At 40.4% G+C, this 21091-nt stretch overlaps 1 protein-coding gene across 4 annotated transcripts in view; it reads left to right on the top strand.

Moving 5' to 3' along the window:
* NCKAP1 (NCK associated protein 1) overlaps positions 1–8258 on the top strand; it is a 60621-nt gene extending 52363 nt beyond the window's left edge. For all 4 annotated transcript variants that reach the window (XM_080398874.1, XM_080398876.1, XM_080398873.1 and 1 more), the window contains 4 exons: positions 480–596; positions 4486–4595; positions 7212–7301; positions 7904–8258. In XM_080398874.1, coding sequence (XP_080255000.1) covers positions 480–596; positions 4486–4595; positions 7212–7301; positions 7904–8020 — 434 coding nt within the window. In that variant the 3' untranslated portion in view covers positions 8021–8258. The remainder of the gene's footprint in view (positions 1–479; positions 597–4485; positions 4596–7211; positions 7302–7903) is intronic.
* Positions 8259–21091: the final 12833 nt, after the last annotated feature.

Below are 21091 nucleotides of genomic sequence, written 5' to 3'. Positions count from 1 at the left end.
GACTTTGTTTTCCAACTAATCTTACACTAATATATGGTGATGCTGCTGGTTTTGAAAACACAAAAGTTTTAGTCTGAGCTGAGGGGAGTGTACGTTACTTTCTGCCCATCTACCAAAGGGAGAGTACCGGAGGAGCTCTCCTCACCTCAGAGCAATGACTGGATTTACATCAGCATGAAGAAATACTATTCTGCCCAGCATATTGATGTCTTAGTAACTAAATGGTTAGAAGCAATAGGGTGGCAGCAGCTTGACTTCCTTCTTGTAGATAACAAACTGGACATTTTGAAGCCCCACTCTGTCTTTTGGCAAGGCTGAGATAATATTCCTCCTTTCGCATGCAAACATTGAGTTTGGGTTTGTTGGGTTTAAACTTCATTGGGTCAAACATTTTACATTCTAAACTACCCTGTAGTTGAAAGGAAACATTTCAAGATTACTTCTTTTTAATTAAAGAACTGTATTGTTTTTGTTTTTAGAAAATATTAGTCCAGAAGAAGAATATAAAATTGCTTGCCTTCTCATGGTCTTCGTGGCAGTCTCCTTGCCGACTTTGGCTAGTAATGTGATGTCTCAGTATAGCCCTGCCATCGAAGGTAATGTAGAGTCAGTGAAATATTTCCTGTGAATGCTTTATTTATAATTGTCCTGGTAGATTGTTGATTACATTTGCTTTAAAGATTTAATTACACTTTGTAGTGAACAAAATTTAGATATCAGTTAGCCCTAATCCAGGAAGGTTCTTCTGAAAGTTACTTTAAAAAACATTCACTTAACTCATTTGGGAAACCTTTCTATGAAAAATGAGTCTTCTACTTGAGATTTCAGGAACAGTTCAGATGCTGTAGGGGGCAATGTCGTCCTAATGTGTGAAACTGCTAGAGCATACATTCCGCATTAAGTAGCGTGACACTTACTATGTAATCCTATAGATGTTTTAGTAATCTTCACATTGGCTTTGGGACAGTCATACAAGGTGTCTTTTCTATAGTTAATATGCTTTTCATATTACTAACCATAAAATTCTGAATATAGAATGCAGAAGACATAAGCTGTGAACAAATTACATCCCACATAGTAGTTCAGCTTTCTTATTTCAAAAAAACAAACAAACAAAACCCCCAAACCACCCAAACCTCTTCGCCTCAAGGAAATTCTTTGCATGTAGTCCACACAAAAAAAAGTTCTTTCAGGCAAAATTGAGATAAACATGATTGACGAAACTGTTCTAACACATACAAAAGTCACCTTTCAGCTGTTCAAGCTTTTTCCTTTGTGATACATAGCATGGCTCACATAAAAGACCATATTTATTCTGCATCCATTTACTGGGTACAGCATGGTTTTTCTATTTTTTTAAAAGTTGCATTATTTTTAATCAGTTCAAGATTTAACTCACAAAGAATGTCTAAACTGACTTCTGAAAATTTAAAGTACCAGGAAAAGACCAAAAATTCTGAAAGCCTTCTGTATCACTTATTGTAGTATGCAAATCACATTTCTTGAGAGACAGGAGGTTGTTGTTTTAAATGACGTTAATTATTGTTTTCTTCAGTTTTGAGAGATTAGAGATCTGTTAACTCTAGTTTCATTTTAAATATCGTGTAGCCTTTTGCCAACTGTGAAGAAGTTGGATAAATCTGTGACGAGTAGAACTTGAACATTGATTTGAAAAGTTAGAGGTTTTAAAGTTAACACCTTTATCTGATGAGTAGGGAGAACAATCAGTAACCTGCAGAGTTGTTTTAAGTCATCTGCACTCATAGTATTTCTATTGCTTTTTGTGAGCTTTTTCAAGGTTGTGATGGCTGACTGAAAATCTCAGAATATAGGCAAGAGCAGGGAATATTAAGTGGGATGAGTGAGTGACAAAGGTAGAAACTTGCTTGTTAAAGGACTATCAGGTTGATTCTCTCAAATCAGTCCAAATGAACTTGCTTATGTGTGTTTAAAACCACATCTCTTAAATATTACTTGTTTATTCATAAGAGAAATCCTCTGGAAGCACTTTGCTATCGGTTTCTCCTTCACAAGCATCTTGCCTACTGTAGAGTCTCAAAACTTACACTACTTGCCAGTGGGGCAGTACTAAAAGTTTCTAACAGTGATTACATTTTCACATTCACGCCTCTGCAAATTTATTTCTAAGAATGTGATTTTCCTAAAAATTAGCTAGAGGTTCTCCAGCAGGTTAGAGCTTTTGCAGTTTGCCTTCCTTGAACTCTCCTCTCTTCCAAGAACCCTCTTAGTCCTCAGGTTCTTAGCAGGCTGAAACAACAGGTAATTCTTACCTTCTGCCCATTTTGTGTCGTAGCTTAAATATTCCAGTTTCTGTGATTTCATTTACATTCAGTAACTTAACATGCAGTCAGGCAAAGCCTTGTTTCAAAGTGGGTCCTTGAAGTAGTAAGTACAGTTAATAAGATCTCATGAAATTGTGACTGGAGAGAAGTTACATCTAGAACTCAAATATGCCCGTATTAGGAGTTGCTACAGATGTTGAGATGTGACCTCTGTATTATGTAGCTCTTTACTGAGTGGGCTATTTTTTATTGAGAGGAAAAGTGTCTGGCAAAAGGAATACATAAAATGTATTCACTCTGCAAAAATGACTGAACAAACAGTAGACCTTGTCAGTCCTGCCTTCCTTGCTGCTTGTTTTCTGCCCTTATTGTAGAACGTCTGGCTTTAGGCACTTGATATAGATGCTATTTCCAGAATGAGAACTTAACAAATGCTGCTTTTTATGAAGTAAATTCCCTGGACAAATCCTGAATGTGTCCATCAACAAGTCACAGATCTGAAGGAGTTTCAGCTTTCCAATCTGGCAAGGCATACCTCCCAAATACAGACAGTTCTTGGACAGCTTTAGCAGTGTCTGCATTCTCTCTGCCTACTTCACAATCAAGCCCATTTCTTCCCCTGGCTCTGGATAAAGGCTCAGACTCTGACAACCTTTACTTTTTTCCCAGTAAGAAATCTGAATGGCTAGAGGAATAATCTGTGGTCTAGAGGCTAGAATAGAACACTGGTCTGCAAGAGGCATAGCCTTTTCTAAATGCTTGAGACCTGTTGCGGACTGGAAGACAACAGTTCCTCAGTTTAATTCCTTTGCTGATGATTTTTCTACAGTCTTTGAGGTATAAAAATTAAGTAACTTCAAAAAATCAAGCCACTTCAAAACCAAATATAAATTTCAATCAGTAGAATTAAGCAGAACAGATGTTCTTAACTGATGTTCAAGAAAAGTAGTGATCTATGGGGGTTTTTTGGTGTTTTTTTTTTGTTTGTGGGTTTTGGGCTTTTTTTGGACCAGCATATTCAGGCAGCAATAGCTAGTTTAAAAATAGGAGACAGAGTGGGAGTATCAACTCTGGGGAGCCTGCCAGTGGAGATCTACAGGGTTCTTCGCTGGGACCTACTAGTGAGCGTATTCATAGACCGCCTGGAAGGGGGACTGAAGAGTGAGGTGATAAAATTTTCATATCATGTAAAGTTCTTGAGGGTATTAGAGGAGTGAAGAGCTGCAGATACTATGACACTGAGTAAACCAGGCAATAAAATAGATAGGTATAATTCTTTTTAAGTAACAACACCGATAATGCATGGGGAAAAACATCAGTTTTTCTCATGTAGAGTGATGGGGTCTAGCTGACCTCACTGACTTCAAGCATGATCTTGAACTTATGATAAATGACTGAATGAAAAAAAAAAAAAAAAAAAAAAAAAAGCTCGGTGCTCAGCAGTGGTCAAAAAGAATTGGTAAGAATCAGCAGTTTTTACATGCTTGAATACTTTTTAACTCCTTCAGAGACCACCTCCTTTTCATGTGCTAGCATTTTCCCAAGATTCTTGCCCAGGTGTCTATCAATTTTGTTTTAAAGCGGTAGATTTGGCTTAATTTGCAAAGAGATACCAGCCTTACGGAGGGGCAGTTCTTGTGTTCTCTTTGAAAATTAGTGTCATTTAATCACCATGCAGGCCTTTGAAGCCTGGGTGAATTTTAAGCAAGATACGTATGGCAGTTGGTAGTTCAACAGTTCTGTTCTTGAGTTCCTGTAGATCTCTTGGGTGAATGCCGTCTGAGTGTGACTCCTCGTTCGTTTACACAGACGGGAGAAAAATAGCCAATTAGCTTGAAAAAAAACTGCTTGCACATGTCTTTTTAGCCTAGCCAAGCAGTAATACTGTCAAGCTCTGGAGAGACCAATTAAACTTTCAATATATTCTTTTTCCTTCTTTCTAAAAGCCATGGGGATCTTTGAGGTTGTTGTGAGAACTACGGCATTCAGAAGGGAGATAGCTACTTCTGGTGGCTTTCCTGATACCAGGTTCAATGTGAAAGAGTACTTTGCTCCTGTTGTGTAAGACGCTGAAAGTTTCTCTTTCATAGTAACAAGTCTTTTTTTACTCTTTGGTGATATTTTCCAAAGACTACTGTCATCAAACATGATGCTGAGGTAATTTGTATATGTTTTTGTTTAGGGCATTGCAACAACATCCATTGCTTGGCAAAAGCTATCAACCAGATTGCTGCAGCTTTATTTACCATCCACAAGGGAAGCATTGAAGACCGTCTTAAAGAATTTTTGGCCGTATGTATAACTCCATTTCTAGAGCTACTTTCTCTAAAAAGAGGGGAGCTCTCGCCTGCTGACGCCCCTTAGTCCGTTTGATACATAGTCTAGCTCGCACCGCACTGTCATGAAACTACCGATGTGTTTGCCATTGCAAGTGTTACCTTTACAGTGGCAATCAGCCATGAGTAATCTTAATCACAAGGGTATCCTATAAAGATTTAGATTAGTATGGGTGAGTACTGATTAACCAACATTTATTCCAATAGCAATATTGCTTCGCAATGCTTGTAATGTAAATAAAAAATACAGACTACAGAGAAACTAAAGTTACTGTATAATAATGTAGTGTTAATTTTGATTAGGAGAAAATCAGTGGACAGGTTACTTTTTGAAGTCTAGCAATAGGTTAAAAATTTGTGTCTTAACAAGAAAAACATTGGTTGACTTCAGGTAATATTTTCAAGTTCAGGTAGAAAGTGTAATACTAATTTGGGATGCAATGCCATTATTTCCTATAAATCTGGTTTTGGTGCACAAGAGAGAAAAGCATTATTGTTAATACAGGTCTATATGTTGATTAAATTCAGTAGTAGTTCTTTAGCAATCGTCAGCTCTGTGCGATCTCGGAACGTAACAGTAGCAAGTCGGTACAAGTGTCAGGGTTTTTTCAGTATAATCTTTAGTATTATAGCACATACCATCTCTTGCGCTGTGTGGCCCATGACTGGAAAAAGAAATGTGCAATGCATATAAAAATCAAGATTTTTGTCTAGCAGGCTTTTTCCCCATAACGTGTTGGACTGTTTATTTTACTTTTTCAAAGAAGGAAACTCCAGAGTGGCTTTTGACTTGTAAATTTTGACATGTCTGCCCTTCTTAGACAGTAACTCTGTGATAGCAGTGTGGTACAGGGATATTTGGGAGGTGGAATTTTTGTGCTTCAGAGTAGTTTGAAGATCAAAGCTGCTGATATCCTTAGTGATGCTTAGAGAAAAATCAAAAGCCCTTAGGTGGTGGTGATGTGTATTAAATGCATTTTGGTGTACTGCCTCATTAGAAATAGAATTTTTCAGTGGCTCTTAATTAGCCAGAACTTGAAGGTAAAGGCTAAAACAGCAGCTTCACTTTAGTGAAGTAAAAATTACTTCTGATTTTGAGTGATTCTTAAAAATTACTTCTGATTTTGAGTGATTCTTGATTTTTGCTGTTTGGCCTTGAAATATGAAAAAAATATCCCCTCCTTCCTTATTCTAGGTACCTCACACACTTATGGGAGTTGGATAATGGTAACTTTCTGTAACTAGAAGTCCACAGAAAGAATTTTTTTTTTTTCCCCCCACTTCTGGAAATTCACTGCATTTTGTAAAACAGAAAAAAACTTCGGCCGTTGACCTTGTCTAATGCAACTGCTGGTTGTAAAAGATGAAAGAGAAATGGTTGTGTCAAGTTGCATACATTTGACAAGTGAAGGAAACCAGTATAGTTTCATGTGATAAAAACTCTTTTGGTATGAGGTTTGCATTTTTTCCAGTGTTTACGAACTGGTTTCAGACCACTACTTTTACTGCACAGACCATGACTTGGTGGTTCAGGTATTTTGTTAATCTATCTTTTCTAACACCTTTTACATATCACTGTTAGTCTGAAAGAAAGACATTTTTCTCAAGAAGAAAATGTGCTGCTGGAGGTGATCTGCTTTCCTGTCAAAGTTAATTAAATATGGGAAAAAGTTCCTAGGTTATTTAATACTGATTAGTATGTAGTAAGATTCTTTTGAAGTATGCGTAGTCACTTTATATTACAAATTGATTCATGACAGAGTTTGTTCAAGAAGAATGTTGATTTAGATTTTTTAAGTTAGTATTTTAAGTTAAAATCCATTTCTGGTAAATGTGGTTTAGACATGATGATTGTACATCTGAAAGTTGAAAGGAGTTTTCTTCAGATTTTTGTAAGGCATGAAAACACAGGTTATCAATGCATCTGCAAATTAAATATTTTACTGCATTCTGTCATCCTGAGCTTGTAAATACCCAAGTATGTGTTGGAAATTTCTAAGATATCTTCTAAAACTTATATTGTAGGAGTGCTCACTGTCTGATAAAATAATAATAATTTACATGTAGGATGACATTTCTTCAATTAAAAATGTATATTAGGAAGTAAAACTACTTCTATTGCAAAATCATTATAACTTCAAACAATAAAAAGTTCGATCACTTTAAATCTTCCAACAAAAATGCAGTAAGTTTATATGCATTTTGGGAAGCACAGAGGAGAAGTGAGATCTTGATCCTGTGGGAGTTCTGTCATTAATTTCAGTAGACTTTATAATGGTGAACCAATGATTAGAACAAAAGGATATTTGCAATAAATTTACTTTTTCTATTCAAATAGCACATACTGCTTATTAAACACTACTAGAAATAAACAAAAATAGCTCACTGAGGTTAAAGCCCAGTTGAGGGTTCATGTGCCCGCAATTATTTATGTTCCTTTGTAGTTATTAGTACAATGCAGCATCCATTGGCTGGGATATTCTTTTAGGAAGGTTTTGTGTGTGTAATGAAATAGCAGAAGCCAATCAATGTTTTGTTTTATTTATTGCTTTGAAATACTCATTTTATGTAGCTTGCATCGTCTAGTCTGCTGAAGATTGGCCAGGAGACGGACAAAACTACTACAAGGAACAGAGAATCTGTTTACCTACTACTAGACATGGTAAGTGTTCATCAGTTTTGTGTTACTAACTTCAGGAACAGGCTCTGCATTGCATAGTTCAGCAAGGGGGGGTTGGGTGTCACCTTGGGTGTTTTAGCTCATGAACCAATGGAAATTATTTTTTATGTCATTCTTCCTGGAATTGTAATGTCAGAAATTAATTTTCTTCATTCCCCCGACACACACACATATTTTTACTGTCATCCTTTGTCACCTAGAATGCTGTATCACATTGTTTAGGTCGCTTTCATCGTTCACTTAGTACGTACAATACTAAAATGAAATTTCACATTAAAGCACACTTTTCAGAGTATAAGGGAGAAAATCCCCTCTTCTCAGAGGTTTTCCGTTCAGTATTCTGTGTCTTTTGGAAATGACAAGTGCTATATGACTGACTGTATGTGTAGGAAAGCTAAATGACTAGGAACAGTGAGTTTATACTAGTGAATTTCCCCAACATTTAAAATTTGCGTTATTTCTTTTTGCTGTGCAATATGTGAGTGCTGATGTGGTGCAGACCAGAAGTATCTACATGAAACAGATTATCAGGAGCAGGCAGTAGAAGGTGTTCTGCAAAACCTTGTGTTTCTGGTATTTTTCAGATTGTGCAGGAGTCTCCGTTCCTGACAATGGATCTCTTGGAGTCTTGTTTCCCTTATGTCTTGCTGAGAAATGCATACCATGCCGTCTACAAACAAAGCGTCACATCCTCTGCCTAAATATCTACTTACTGGAGATAAGACATAGCACGCATCTATGTGGCCTCAGTTTTATCTGTAAACTATGGAGCTATTTTACTTTATGGCCTGATGAACAGTTTTGTGGTTTATAAACTTTTTCCATAAAGTTGTATTTCTGATCAGTGGTTTCTTAATATGGTTGTACTACGATATAAGCTTGGTTGATTTTAGGTTGCACATCATGGAAAATCTTTTTCTCATTTCTTCTTTTTTTTTTTTTTAAAAAAAACAAACAAACAAAACTTTGGAGCATCATTTATGTTTAAAAAATACTACTTCTGCTATATGTTTTTTAATATTGATAATGCAAAACAAAAATTGCTTGTTTATTTCCCAGAAGAAAAATGTATTTAGTGATTATTTTAGATAGTGTAGCTTTCATCTGTGTGTAAATTATTTCATATAGGGAGAGTTATAATCTTGTACCTATTGTTCTTATTGAAAACAAATATTGGATGTGCATTTCTGTGAAGTAATTACAGCATTTCTAGTTTTATTTCGAAACATTCACAAATCTACATACTATGACACTATCTAACAAAATGTTATAGGACTGCTTATCCTTCAGGCAGTGATCTTCTCCTGATACTCTTAAACAACAGCAAGTGGTGTTGTTTGTATAAAGCATAGTGGAAATTTTTTTTAAACTAACTTCTGTGGTGCCCTGTTGGCATTAACACTACCATTGTACCCTGCTGTATAATAAACATTCTTACACATTTATCACATGTTGATAAAATGTTAGCCCTTAACCACTTTTTATATGTTTTAAATTTTTGAAATTCAAGTGTACCTTCCATAACATACAATAAACACTAGACTGTATTATCTGTAGGTGAATTATTTTTAATATAAATGTTATCCTAGTATTTTAAGCTTAAACTGTGCTGTTGTGCATTGATTTACATCTCACAGTTCATTAAATATCAATCCTTAGAGCTTTTATGTGAAGACTTCTTTTAATCCTTCACCTTTTGGCTTCTGCTGCGATAGTGAATCTTGTAAAAAGTTGGAAAAAGGAATTAAAAGCGATGTAAAAAGTGTCAGTTTAGTGCCATTATCCTTTAAATCTTAATTTTACATAATGAAGCGAGTACATATAGTACATAGCGATGCCGGTTGTACCCATAGAAAAAAGTGTATTGTTAAAGTATAAACCTTGAATTAATCATAAAACAGGAGAGTGTTGCTAAAACCCTAACATCGCACATTACTGAGACAGATGTATAATAGGCCTTTTTTTAATCAGTTGTGCAAATTGGCATGCAGGATAGCATTGGCTCATTTAGCCTGAAAGCTGACCAGATGGTTGTGCTCTTTAATCCACAGCATATAAAAGCGATGTGTTTCTCAACAGGCGCTGGACATTGTATAGAGCCCCTGTTCTTGATGCAACTTCTGTGCATGCTGGTAACTTTTTCTATTATGAAAGAGCTGTTGTGTGCTCAGTTACAATAGCTTCCTCTGTCCAGAGGAAAAAAATGCTGGAATAAAATTGTCCTAAGGAAGTGAGACAGTACATCTATATTTTTCCTAATTATGCATTTTATGTCATAACCATGGAACTGTTTTTAAAATTGATAATTTAATACCATAACGAATAAGCTTGCTCATGACGTAGTTAGATCGAATGCAAGACTTAAGAATTCTATCCTGTAGTGTTTATAATCTAATACATTCAAATGTCTTGATTTTAATTAAGATTTTGATTGTAATGTAGCCTTTTGTGGAAAAATAATGCCTATTTTCAAGACTGGCTCTTGACAAACTCAAGTTTAAGAAATAACCTATTTTGTGTCTTCAGTCTTTTTAAGTACGAAGCAATTGTAATTGGTCATTTACCTCGGATCCCCGTCAGCTTACCGCTGCTGAGGTGTTACTGAATTAAGCCTAGAAAGTAGGAAATCTCTGGCAAAACAGGTAACGAGGGCACTGCCTCTGCCAGAAGCCTCTTCTGACGCAGTCAGAAAACCTTTTAGACTCAGTAGTTTCTGTGGGAGCCGTCACAGGCACTACACAAACCGTTATAAGCTGTCGAACCAAGTTTGTTGGGATAGAAGGTAGAGAAGGAATCCTTCCTCTGGAGCTGGCAACACCCTATCTGCAACTCAGTGAGTTCAACTGTTGACATGGTATATTGAGTCATCTCAGGTGGCCTCTTACGCGTTTCCAGAAGTGTTTGTAATTCCTGGAGTATGAAGCCCAGACGGCTGAGCTAGTCCCATATGAAGCCAGTTTGGATCAAATGTCTGATTCGCAGGGAGGGCTCTGCCTCATGTAAGAGAGAGCGTGGAAGAAGAATGTCCTGTTGCTGCCCAGGAAAGTATTTTTATAATTTAAAAAGATGTGTCCATCAAGACAAAAGATTACCATTGAAAACAAGGACTACCTTTACAACTCTTTGCTGTAGCACTTTGTTGCCTAGATAGGAAAAGGAGTTGGTAACAAACGTGACACTGGGAGGTGCTAGTTTTGATGCATTGGAGAATGGCATTCTCCTCAGAAAACGTTGAAATGAGTCTGGTGATTTGAGGAAAGATATGAGCCTTCTTCAGCAGGTCATCATGGGCGTGTATGACTTCAGAGCTTATTCATTCCAGATTCAAGAATTTTCGACCCTAAGTAAGTACGCCTTGCCTCTAAACTGTGTTTTTGCCAAAGGTTTTCCTGGCCCTGGGATTCAGCATTGTGATTCACGCTGAAGAGTGAACTCTCAGTTACTTACCAGTAACTGTAATAAATTCTGTAAGTTTGGATGTGTCTGAACTAATGCTGTAATGGTTTTCTGGTGAATCTGTCAAGCTGAACCAAACCCCAAGCCAGGTTTGTATGTGCAGCCAATAACCTGTTGAATCAATATTCTAGGCATAGGCTTCAAATTGTTTTCCTATTCAAATTCAAGCATCTTTTAACTCCGTAATACATTTTGGATACTATGGAAGTAATTTATCATAGTCGTATTCACTGCTAAACTTGGCTGATGAGTTAAGGACTGAATGAATACAGGTTTCCATTTCAGTCCTTGTGACCAGCCCTGAAACACCGGCACGGGAGGCTGTGCAAAGCAAGGTGACTTATGACAGCTACACACATCACGTTTGGCTTCATGGATGAGGACCGCCATTTCAGTGATGACAAATAACCAGTTTTCAAAAAGGCTAAAGTTCTGGCTATTTTTTTTCTTTCAAAGTACAATTTTTGAATCATTTTTGTGATAAAGGTAAGCCTTCCCTTGAAATGACAAGGTTTTTTACTTGAATTGACCGCTCCTTGTATGCTTTTGCTATTTGTCATGTTATAAAGTCTGTAAATATTTGTACTAACAAATAACAAAATCAAAATGGCCTCCTGACCTCCTGTGTCCAAAACCGTATTAATTTGCAACTAGTCATGCTGTTTGTAGTACTGCTCGGTCAAAACGACCTGATGCTGGATGTAGTGTCAGTGTGTCTTACCCAATTCAGTAATAGGAAATGTTAGTATTAAAATGGGAATGAAAAGCGTATGTTGAGCTTAGTGTAAAGCAAGGGGCTTGGCACAGTTTCTTGCATAGCCTTTCAGGCCATTGCCTTGCTCGTGGTAACAGTAAATTTTACAAGTGCTTTCTCACAAATGACGAAGGTCAAGAGTAACAGATCACGCTGACACCTGTGTGAGTAATGTGCAGCTGCAAAGCTAGTACAGCTGCATGTTTAAAACCCTGGTGCTTGTAAATCCAGCTCATTGTCTATTAACATGATTCCATAGCTTGTCAGACCTCACCTCAGGTTGCGACCGAAAGATGGGGAAGGCATTGTCACAGGTCACCTGCCAGCTCTCCTGCTCCTGCCCTCCCTGCCCTTGTCCATTAGGCTTTGGGTTTGGCTGAAGTCGAGGTAAACTCAACGGACAGGCAGTGCAAAGAACAGATAACTGGCTTTTGGCAAGAGCAGTATTTCAAAATACAAATTAAGTTACAATCTTTTTAATAGTAGCAAGGACACAGTGGTGAAAACAATGAAACCATTCCTTGCATGGACACACAGAGGGAAGGGAAGTAAAGCTAAGAATGCACCACCAATTAGTCTTACACTAATCGTGGTGATAAGAGGAGTGAAAAGAAAAGGGAGATAGGAGGGGAGTTGCAAGTGGTGATCACAGTGCTCAGAGAAGTTGGGAAAGACGTTGCACAGTGACTTGAGTCCATTTTGTGACTGAAGTCTTACTTGACACTTCATGGGTTAAATCTAGGTTTGTACCTCACAGATGTCAGAACTGCATTTCCAAATTTCAACTGAGGCGTCATCTGTTTTTCACCCAGTACATGAGACAAACTTGTCCAGCTTCAGGATCATTTGTAAATAAAGGATGCTTGAAAGTGTAAAACCTCGAGGTATCTTGGTACAAGCATGTGTTTGCTGAGACCGAGTCAGCGGAACGGTATAGAAGTCTGTCTCTTGCGCCTGTTACAGCGGGAGGCTAGAGATGGTCTGTGATGCTGGATTTAGTTCTGTTTATGTCTTTAAAGTGGAAGATGTCAGCAACAACATTTAGTGTTACAAGGTCAGATAAGTTCATCTCAGCCGTTTATTATTTTGGACAGCAAAGCACTTCAAAGGGCTGAAAAGCAGCTCAGAGAACGGGCTGAGCCTCTGAAACTTGCTTTAGAGTTAATTGTATTAGGGAAATAATTGCACCACTGTTTTCATAATGGTTTTTGTTTGCATGCCAAGAAAATGCATGTTTTGTTTTTTTTTATCTAGTAAAAGCTCAGGGAGAAACCATAGTGACAAGACGGTAATAATGCCTTTGAATTTTATCATATACTAATTGTTGACTAATCAGTGCTGCCACAGGTGCTGGTTGAAAGTGGTCACAACCATTTGCTAAGGGGTGCATGGAATCCACAGCCATTTGGTTTGAAATATGTCTCTTCCGCTGGTGGAAATGGACACCGTCCGGTGGCTTTTGTTGGCTGAGCTGTCACTTAGCATATTTGCAGTAGGTATTGGATGCCTTTCAAGAAGGATCTTGGAGCATTTCAAACCAGTATCAGTCTCGGAGCTTCTCAAAATCCCAGTTACTGGCAGAAGACCCAAGCAGCAACAAGAAGTTGCCTATTGATGTTTTGCAAGCAGGTGATGGGGATGAAGAAGAGGAAGTAAGGACACAGCCTCTGGCATAGCGTTGAGGTGCCTGGACCTCAGCATCTAGGTCTATGTGGTGTTAAGCACTCGGTGACTCTAGTGTGAATGGGGAGAATTAAAGCCAGCGAATAACCACTGAGGACTGATGTAAAGCCACTGTATACACTGCTCCAATCAGGCGGGACAGGGCTGTGAGAGCGTGGGTAGCTTGCAAAGGCGTTGGAGCTGAAATGCAAAGCAGGCAAAACCCCTGCTGCCTTCTCCCTAAGGGAAGCTACCACTAGAAAATGCTGTGGTATCAGAAAACATCTTCTTCCAAACTTGTAATGGTTCCAGGATGGTGATGGACAGCCCTGCAAACCAAGGACGGGCTCATAGGGAATTCCCTTAGTCCTTAGTGAGCAGGTAAAATACGCAAGCTTTTAAGCTTTTTTAAGTCACAGAACCTCGATCAAGTTTATTCCTGGCCAGCTGAAGTGGCAAATATTTTTGTGTTTGCTTGTGAGCTGTGCTGCTAAAAAAGGATTTGTGTTTCCAATTTTAGTAAGCAAGCCTGTGGCTTTGGGGAGAGGAAAGAAGCAGCATTGTTGGATGAACAGTCTATAAATGGGGGGGCGACGACAGATGGACCACCCTAGCCTGAGAAAAGCTTGTTGGGCGGTTAGTTTTATGGATCTTGTGAAAGCAATACTAGGGGAGGCACAGCAGAATGGCCACACTTAAAACCTATAAATATTTTCTGGAGAAATGCCACTAGCTTTTTCCCTTGGTATTAGTTGAGCCATGGAAGTTTGTTGGGTAGAGGAGTAAAGCAGCTTTAAAACCATTCATTCTCATTGCTGTCACCCCATTGTTTAACTTCTTATTTTTTAGTAAAAAAAAAGTATCATCAGGGAACTGGAGGAAGATAAACATGTTAATAACTTCTTTGTGCACGATTTTTGTTCTGCCACAGCTAAAGCTTGTGTAGCATTAAGAACTATGATCTGAAAGTCCCAAAGTTCCCAAACTATCCCCCAAATCGCTTCTTTTTCGGGGGGAAGGGCGTTGGCATACCCACTTTGAAGTGGCTGTAAATCACCGATGGATAGTGAGTGCTGTGAATTGCTGCAGAGGGCTAAAAGGTCTGGTGAGCCAGGAAGGAGTTCTGGGGGAAAAGGTGATCTTGCGGGGAGTCTGGGCGCGCTTTAGGCTGGGCTGTGGGTTATGTTACTGCACCATGGCTTCACACTTCAGCAACATGATGATTTTTGTGCTTACAGACCGCTAGCTCTTCCTTGATTTGGGGGAATGTTTCTATGCCTGTTTCCGACCTTCGTTACCATCTCTCATGGAAGTAAAAACCAAGTGACAAAACGCGCATGCCTTCGCAAAGTCGCAGCGGCAGCTGCAGCCTCGGCACCTCTGCCCAACTCTAAAGCTTTTTGGTAAATTAGGAATGGGACGAGAAACTGAGTTGTGAAGTTGAAAAAATGCACCGAGGAGCCACCGGCCTGGGAAGCCCCGGCGGCTGTGCGTGGGCACTGCTGGGGGTCTGGCGGAGCACGGGGCGCAGGCCTAAGGCAGCCAGGGGGTGTTGGTTAAAAACCTCTGGCCGCGGGTTGGCTTCTTCAGATGAAATTGTGTTTACAGGATGAGGTGGCACGGGTTTTGGTTTTCTTAGAGCATCTGCTGTTCGTGTGGCTTGCAGGCGTGTTAGTGGAAGCTCTCAGGAAAGGCAATGCTGCTTTTCCTAAACTTGCCCAGGGTCCCACAGAGAGCCCTTTGTGATCCCACCAGTAACTGCTAAAAATCATGAGTAAAACATGCGCAAACCGTGTTTGGCTTCTATTTATAGGTAATACTCAATCCTAGGGCCTGTCAAACCCCGTCGGCTCCCGCTGAAATCAGCGGTGAGCCTGAGTTTCGGCACCTGGTGATACTGGGCTGTTCCTGTAAAACCCAACCGTTTGTGCAGGGCTTATTTTTAGTTGCAGGTGTGATTTGGTGCTTCATTCCGCTGGGTGCTGCTAATAAATCTGGGTAAGCGGGAGCGGAGGCAGGCTTGGGCTGAGCAACTGGAGAGGCTGTAAATCTGAAACAGTAAATTTATGGTTTAACAAAATTAAATTCGGAGTGGTTATGGCCTTCAAGCCAGGCATCTCAAATTATTTCTGCAGGGGCCAGATGAGAAATGCTGCATAATGTATATGGTATTATAGAGCTTTGCAAGGTTTTTTGCCTTAAACACTCCATCTGGAGGCGATTATAACTCAGAGAGGGTTCGGTGGGTTCTGTGGTGTCTCTAGCGTGGCCCACGGTGGGAGGGAAGGATGGATTTTTTATTATCTGCATGGTCATCGCAGTAGGGTATAGCGATTTGTCGCATTAGAGTAATGAATTGAATGCATGTTTAAGTTGAACATCTGTATGTAATACTACCGTGGTGGCTGTCGCACAGTCGTAAATACTTGAGCAGTAGCTTAAAAAAGAAGTTGTATGCCGGGAAGTGAAGCAGCCGAGCATTCTCCCTGGTGTCCCCTCTGGTGCAGCAGCAGGTCCCCCCCACAGGAGTAAGAACTGCCTTCAGGGCACTAGTTACATCTCAGACAGGGCAGTTAAGTGACTGTAGGTGGTTGTTCTTCATCTTTGCACTGAGGAATTGCTGTATTAACACAGACTGATGAGGAACGGTGGAATTAAATGAAAATAGGGGTACTTTGCTCTGAGACGAAGGCAGATGCTTTCCCAGTCTTAAGTTCATGAGCCTGAGTACTGCCCAACCAGCTGTGTTTTGGGGCTGTGATCAGCTCAGCTCCCTTTTGCTGTTTTATTAATATTTTCCACAATGTAAATTGATTCTGGAAGCATTTAGGCGAACATTGTAGTGTTATAGCACTCGCTGTTACCTGAAGGGTGACCTTTGTGGAACTGGGGATGAAGTCTCTGTTCTTGATGCCTCTGAAAAATAAGCTCTTCTCACATTTCCTGGTGTTAAGTACCTATCTGATGCTTTTGCCTTATTTTCCTATACTTCTGGTGATACACTTGCACAACTGCAAAAACATCCAAGTATCTTCATATGAATTCTTAAATTGAAGCAGAGCTGTATGTATAGTGCTAGGTCAGAAGAAATAATTTTGCTTTTCTGTGTTTCGAAATGTAGAAGCATTGTGCTGAACGTGATCGCAGGCTTTAGGCGATTCATTTACAAAGCCAGTATTACAGTGAACATGATATTTAGATTATTTTAAAGATACGGAGCTAAAAATATTAATTATTTATTAATTAATAGATAATTAGGTGCAGTGGTTACAAATTTAGCAGCTACAGGTTAGAGATAGAAAGCATTTATTGCCTCTGAATTTAAGATGTTCTCTCCCAAAGGGAAAGGTGGAAGTTCTATCAGTTGCTTTGCTTGACTGTGCCCTTTAACATGTGCTAAACCAAGGGATGAGGAAAGTTGTGAACATTCTAATTCCAACTAAATAAGAAATAATCCGTTGTTTATTTCTTTTCCACTGGAATCTCTTGTGCTCAGATTTGCACGATATATTGCGCTGAAAATGAGCTGGGAGGATTCTGGGGAGGTCCAGACGAGAAATGCTGCATAATGTACATGGTGTTATAGACCATATGGTATTATAAAGACACATCGGGAGGTTCAGGTTTTTCTACTGTACATCCCTTCAGCACAGCTGAGCACCTTGCGAAGCCCCTACTACTTACAATAAATCTGGCCGTGCTTTTCTGCAGCAACACTACTACAATTCCAATGCCCGGGTGGAAAATCAACATTGCAGGTAGCAAGCTGCAGTGTTGAGAAGCTGTAAACCCTGACATGGCCACAAAAATATGGGAAAATCGCAAGCAGCAAACAAATTCACCCTGCAAAATGAGACTGCTGGGGGGGATGTGTATGAGTGTGTGTCTATGTCAATAGACTGAAAGCTCGTAACAGGCAATACCAAACAGAATTGCTATTGGCATACTTTTGTCTTTGAAATGTGTGTTAATTGGTGTATAAAGATAAAGCAGCATATTTCCCTAGCCATACTGTTAATTTCACCAGTAACACAGGATGCAAAACACTGGGTGAATAGATTGGGTTTATTGGGTGGGTTGGGTTTGTTTTTTTTTTTTTTTTTGCTGGACTTCAAGATGACAGGTAATGTGGGCAAATACTAACATGAAAAAATTTATTCGAGGAGGCACGTGCACCCTGAGAGCACGGGACAGTTAATAATGAGCTGTCTAATAAAAGTAGCCCCCAAAATTACAAGTCTGAAAGACTGCATTAAAAGAACCTTTTCTTCTTCCTCCCCACTTCCAAGTCATCCATGGAGAAGCTTGAAAGATTATTAAAATAAGTTAATAGTCCCCTGTGTTTTGTCTACCTGAGTGAGCTGAAAAAAGACCCTGGCTGGAACAGGAAATGTACAATAAATCCCATTTTTATGACTCTGTAAGTCAATGATTTTATGGTTTTAGTAACAGCTGTGTAAGAAGTATTTTAGGGCTTTGGTTTTGGTGAGTTTCTCCGTTGTTTTTGGTTTGTGGGTTTGTGTTTTTTTTAAGGCAGTGTATATAGACAAATTAAATTGTATGTAATCCTGAGATTGCTACAGCAAGGTTCAGGAAAGCAAAAACCTGTTCTGAAGAAGTATTTTTATCTCAGCTAGTTTTCTTCTTAGGAACAGCCTGAACAGATATGGTCATGCTTTCAGTTTTTGTCAGCTGCAACGAGCAGGAGCAGACAGTAAGACATGGTATGTGGCTGATGCAGAGCAGCATTGGGACAGCCTGGAGCCCCTGGGAAGTGCACGGAGCAGGCGCAGGGCGGGCTGGCATCTCCTCTGGGCACCGCCGCAGCTCGCAGGTCTTGAGGGTCTCGCAGAAGGTGCAAACAGAAAGGGGAAAGGTGACTTAGAGTAGCATCACCTAGAGCCTACAGCCTAACGCAAGGTGTTCCCTGCGGTGCCTGTGGCATTTATGGTATCTAAAATATAAGCGTGCCATGCGGCGTGGGCCCTTCGTCATCAGGGTAGTCGTTAGGGCAGGAAGAATGCCACACTTGTTCTGTGTTTTTTTCCCCGATGTCTAATTTTCCCTTTCAGAATTTCACCTCTTCCTTGTTCGTTTTGGACACATACTCATTTCTCAACAGGTCATAACAGACTATGGAATTCTATACATCCACAGTATCTACCTAATATCTGTATTTACATTTCTAAGAGGAATGATGTGTTGCTCTGTTGAACTCTGCCCCAAGCCAGAACCCAGGTTGAGCTGGGCTCTCGTCCTCCCTGGGCCTCCTCTGGCCCATAAACACCCCCTGCCTCCCAGGGGAAAGCTGCTGGGATGTATAGATGGGGACGTTTCTAATACCTGAAGAGAGACTGTAGCACTTGAGAACAGAACCGATGCCAACAGATGCGCTCAGGAGCACTTTGGCTACAATCCCTTTGCCTTGGCCAAACCCGTACGCAATTCTTACTGTTGCAACAGCGGCTTTGAACATCAATTTTATTTTTAATAAGGTGATATTTCTGTTTGGTAATGCAGTTCTTCCAGCTTAAACTTAAAATAGGTGTGTTTCTGTATTTTAAGCCATGAAGTCTTGCTAACATACAGTTCTAACAGCTGGGCTGGATGTTGGAGCCCCTCAGAAAGCTGCTTAAGCGTATTGCTGACTCCCATGAGAGAAAAACAAGCTGAGGGGTGTGTGGGGAGGAATAGAACCTATGTAAGAAAAAACAACAATGAAGGAATAAACGAACACCAGCCGTCTGGAAGCAGTACCTTCCTCGGCTTCCTTCGGGGAAGGTGCAGGAACAAAGCCCGCAGTCCCTTTCCATGCTCCTTGCAGCCCTCCTCGTGCTGCTCCGTCTCTGTACCCAAATGAAGCCACTCGGCCACCCCCAGGGGCGTTATGCAGCCACCTCCCGCTGAAATCCGTCCTTGCCCCACCACAAGGCCACTGAGTTGTTGTTTTTGTTTGGGTTTTGGTTTTTTGTTTTTTGTTTTTTTGTTTTTTTTTTTTTTTTTTAAATTGGGTTATAAATGAGTAACTGAGGGCAGTTTGGCCCCAGGCTGCATTTGGCTCCATTGTGGGTTACCATGATTCTTGTGGGGCATAATAACAATAATAAACTTCCTCTGTAATTTTCGTATGAGCTACTCCAGGGGCAAATCCTCGCCTTGGGCTTCAGCCCCACCAAGGTTTGTTTATTCTAGGAAATGACTTTGTGTGATACTATGGGCTATATTATTATTCTTTAAATTTATAGGTCTGTACAGACCCCTCCCCCTCCCCCCAAGGACTCGTAGGCAAGCAGCACTGACCCCAGGTTGCTGCCTGGGCTCACTGTTCCTAAGGAATTCCTGCTAGTCATACATGACATCAAGCTGATATAATGATAATACAATAATTTGGCTAACCCCTTCTGGAGCTGTGCAGGATTAGGAATGAGATTATTGTCACCACCCACTCCCAAAGGTTTAACACTGCTGATGCAAGCTGCAGAAAAAGATTTTTGTTTGCTTCTGAAATCTTAAGAGGGTGGCAGGAGAGAAGGGGATGAAACGCCCGGCGGCACTGCGGTGGCCCCCAAAGTAACAGCCGTTTCCTTGCCGAATGTTTTTGACTGTATTGGAGCTTTGGGTTAAAATCCATGCATGGTTTGTGCAGTTGTCTGAAAAATGTGTCCCCTCAGGGCCAGGTGGTGCAAGAGCGGCCAGCCTGGGGAGGGGGGAGCAAACCCCTTCCCCCCTCCCAGCACAGTTGTCCCTCTGCAAAATGGGGTGGTGGTGGAGGTGGGGTGGTTTTCACCTCTCTTATACCGTATTTTGAGACTGGTGGTATTATGTATTTTAGTTTCAACTGGCGGTTTCAGTGTTTTGCAGCAACTGCATGTGAAGGCTGAGAGCAGGCTGTTACTTTGCTCTTTTCCTCCAGCCATTTTATTTTCCCTCTAGTGTAACCTCTCTGCATGCAGGGCAAAGCACTGCGACTGCACTTTGATAGCACAAACCCACAGCCCTCCTTTTCATTGTCCTTTACCAGCCTCCTCTCCTGTTTAAAAAGGTGTCGAGGCTGGCTGTGGTGCGGCTGTGTAACAGAAAATAACAGACATCGGGGTACAGATACTTAGTAAAAACCTCAGTGTTTCAGGTCAGTAACCAGGTTGCTTTTGCCAAGTTTCAACCAGAGGTGAATTTTTGCCACCAGGTGTAAGCTGATTTATACTAGCAGCACTAAGAGGTAAATTAAATCTGCCAGCTGCTGCCCATCCCGCTAGCAGACCCGGTCCTCGCCTGGGGAACTGGTGCTGGCTGCCTCCCCCAGTGCAACGGCACGAGGGGCTTGCCAGCGGAGCGGGGCGGTGGGCGATGCTCTGCCAGCTAAATGCACAGGAGGTACCTTCAACACTGACATCGGAAGATTTAAAGTCAGACCTCACGGGGATGTGCTTGTGAGTTTGTGGGGATGTCAGCATCTGCTGTACTGAGAAAGTTATCTGCGGTGTTTTTACGGTTTAAAAAAGTGCAAGCTTATTTCATGTAGATCATGACTTGGGATTAAAAAATTAAACTTGTTTAATTGGTAGCCTTATAGCATGCATAGGAACAGTCAGCCTATCGGTGCATTTTCCTGCTAAAGCACAGGAAATGTTTTTAAAGCTGTCCTGTGCAATTACCAATTCTAAACCAGATTGACAGACTGGAAGTGATCTGAAAAATAATTTTCAGAAATAAAATAGAGATACAAGAAAATTTCATGTTGAAGGGGGAAAATAAGAATGAGAGTTCATTCTTGTCACTGGTTCCTTTGCATGGCTCGGGCCCATCTCACTTGACCCGGGTACCCTGGGATGCATCACTCCCACATCCATTGTCACTGCCAGGCAAGGTCCTGGAGAGAAAGCCAGCATGTTCGGTTCCC

Source organism: Falco punctatus (genome assembly GCF_963210335.1).
Source record: "Falco punctatus genome assembly, chromosome: 8".
Classification (NCBI taxonomy): Eukaryota; Metazoa; Chordata; class Aves; order Falconiformes; family Falconidae; genus Falco; species Falco punctatus.
The sequence above is the reverse complement of the archived record's forward strand: the minus strand, read 5'-3'. Positions and strand labels throughout refer to the sequence as shown.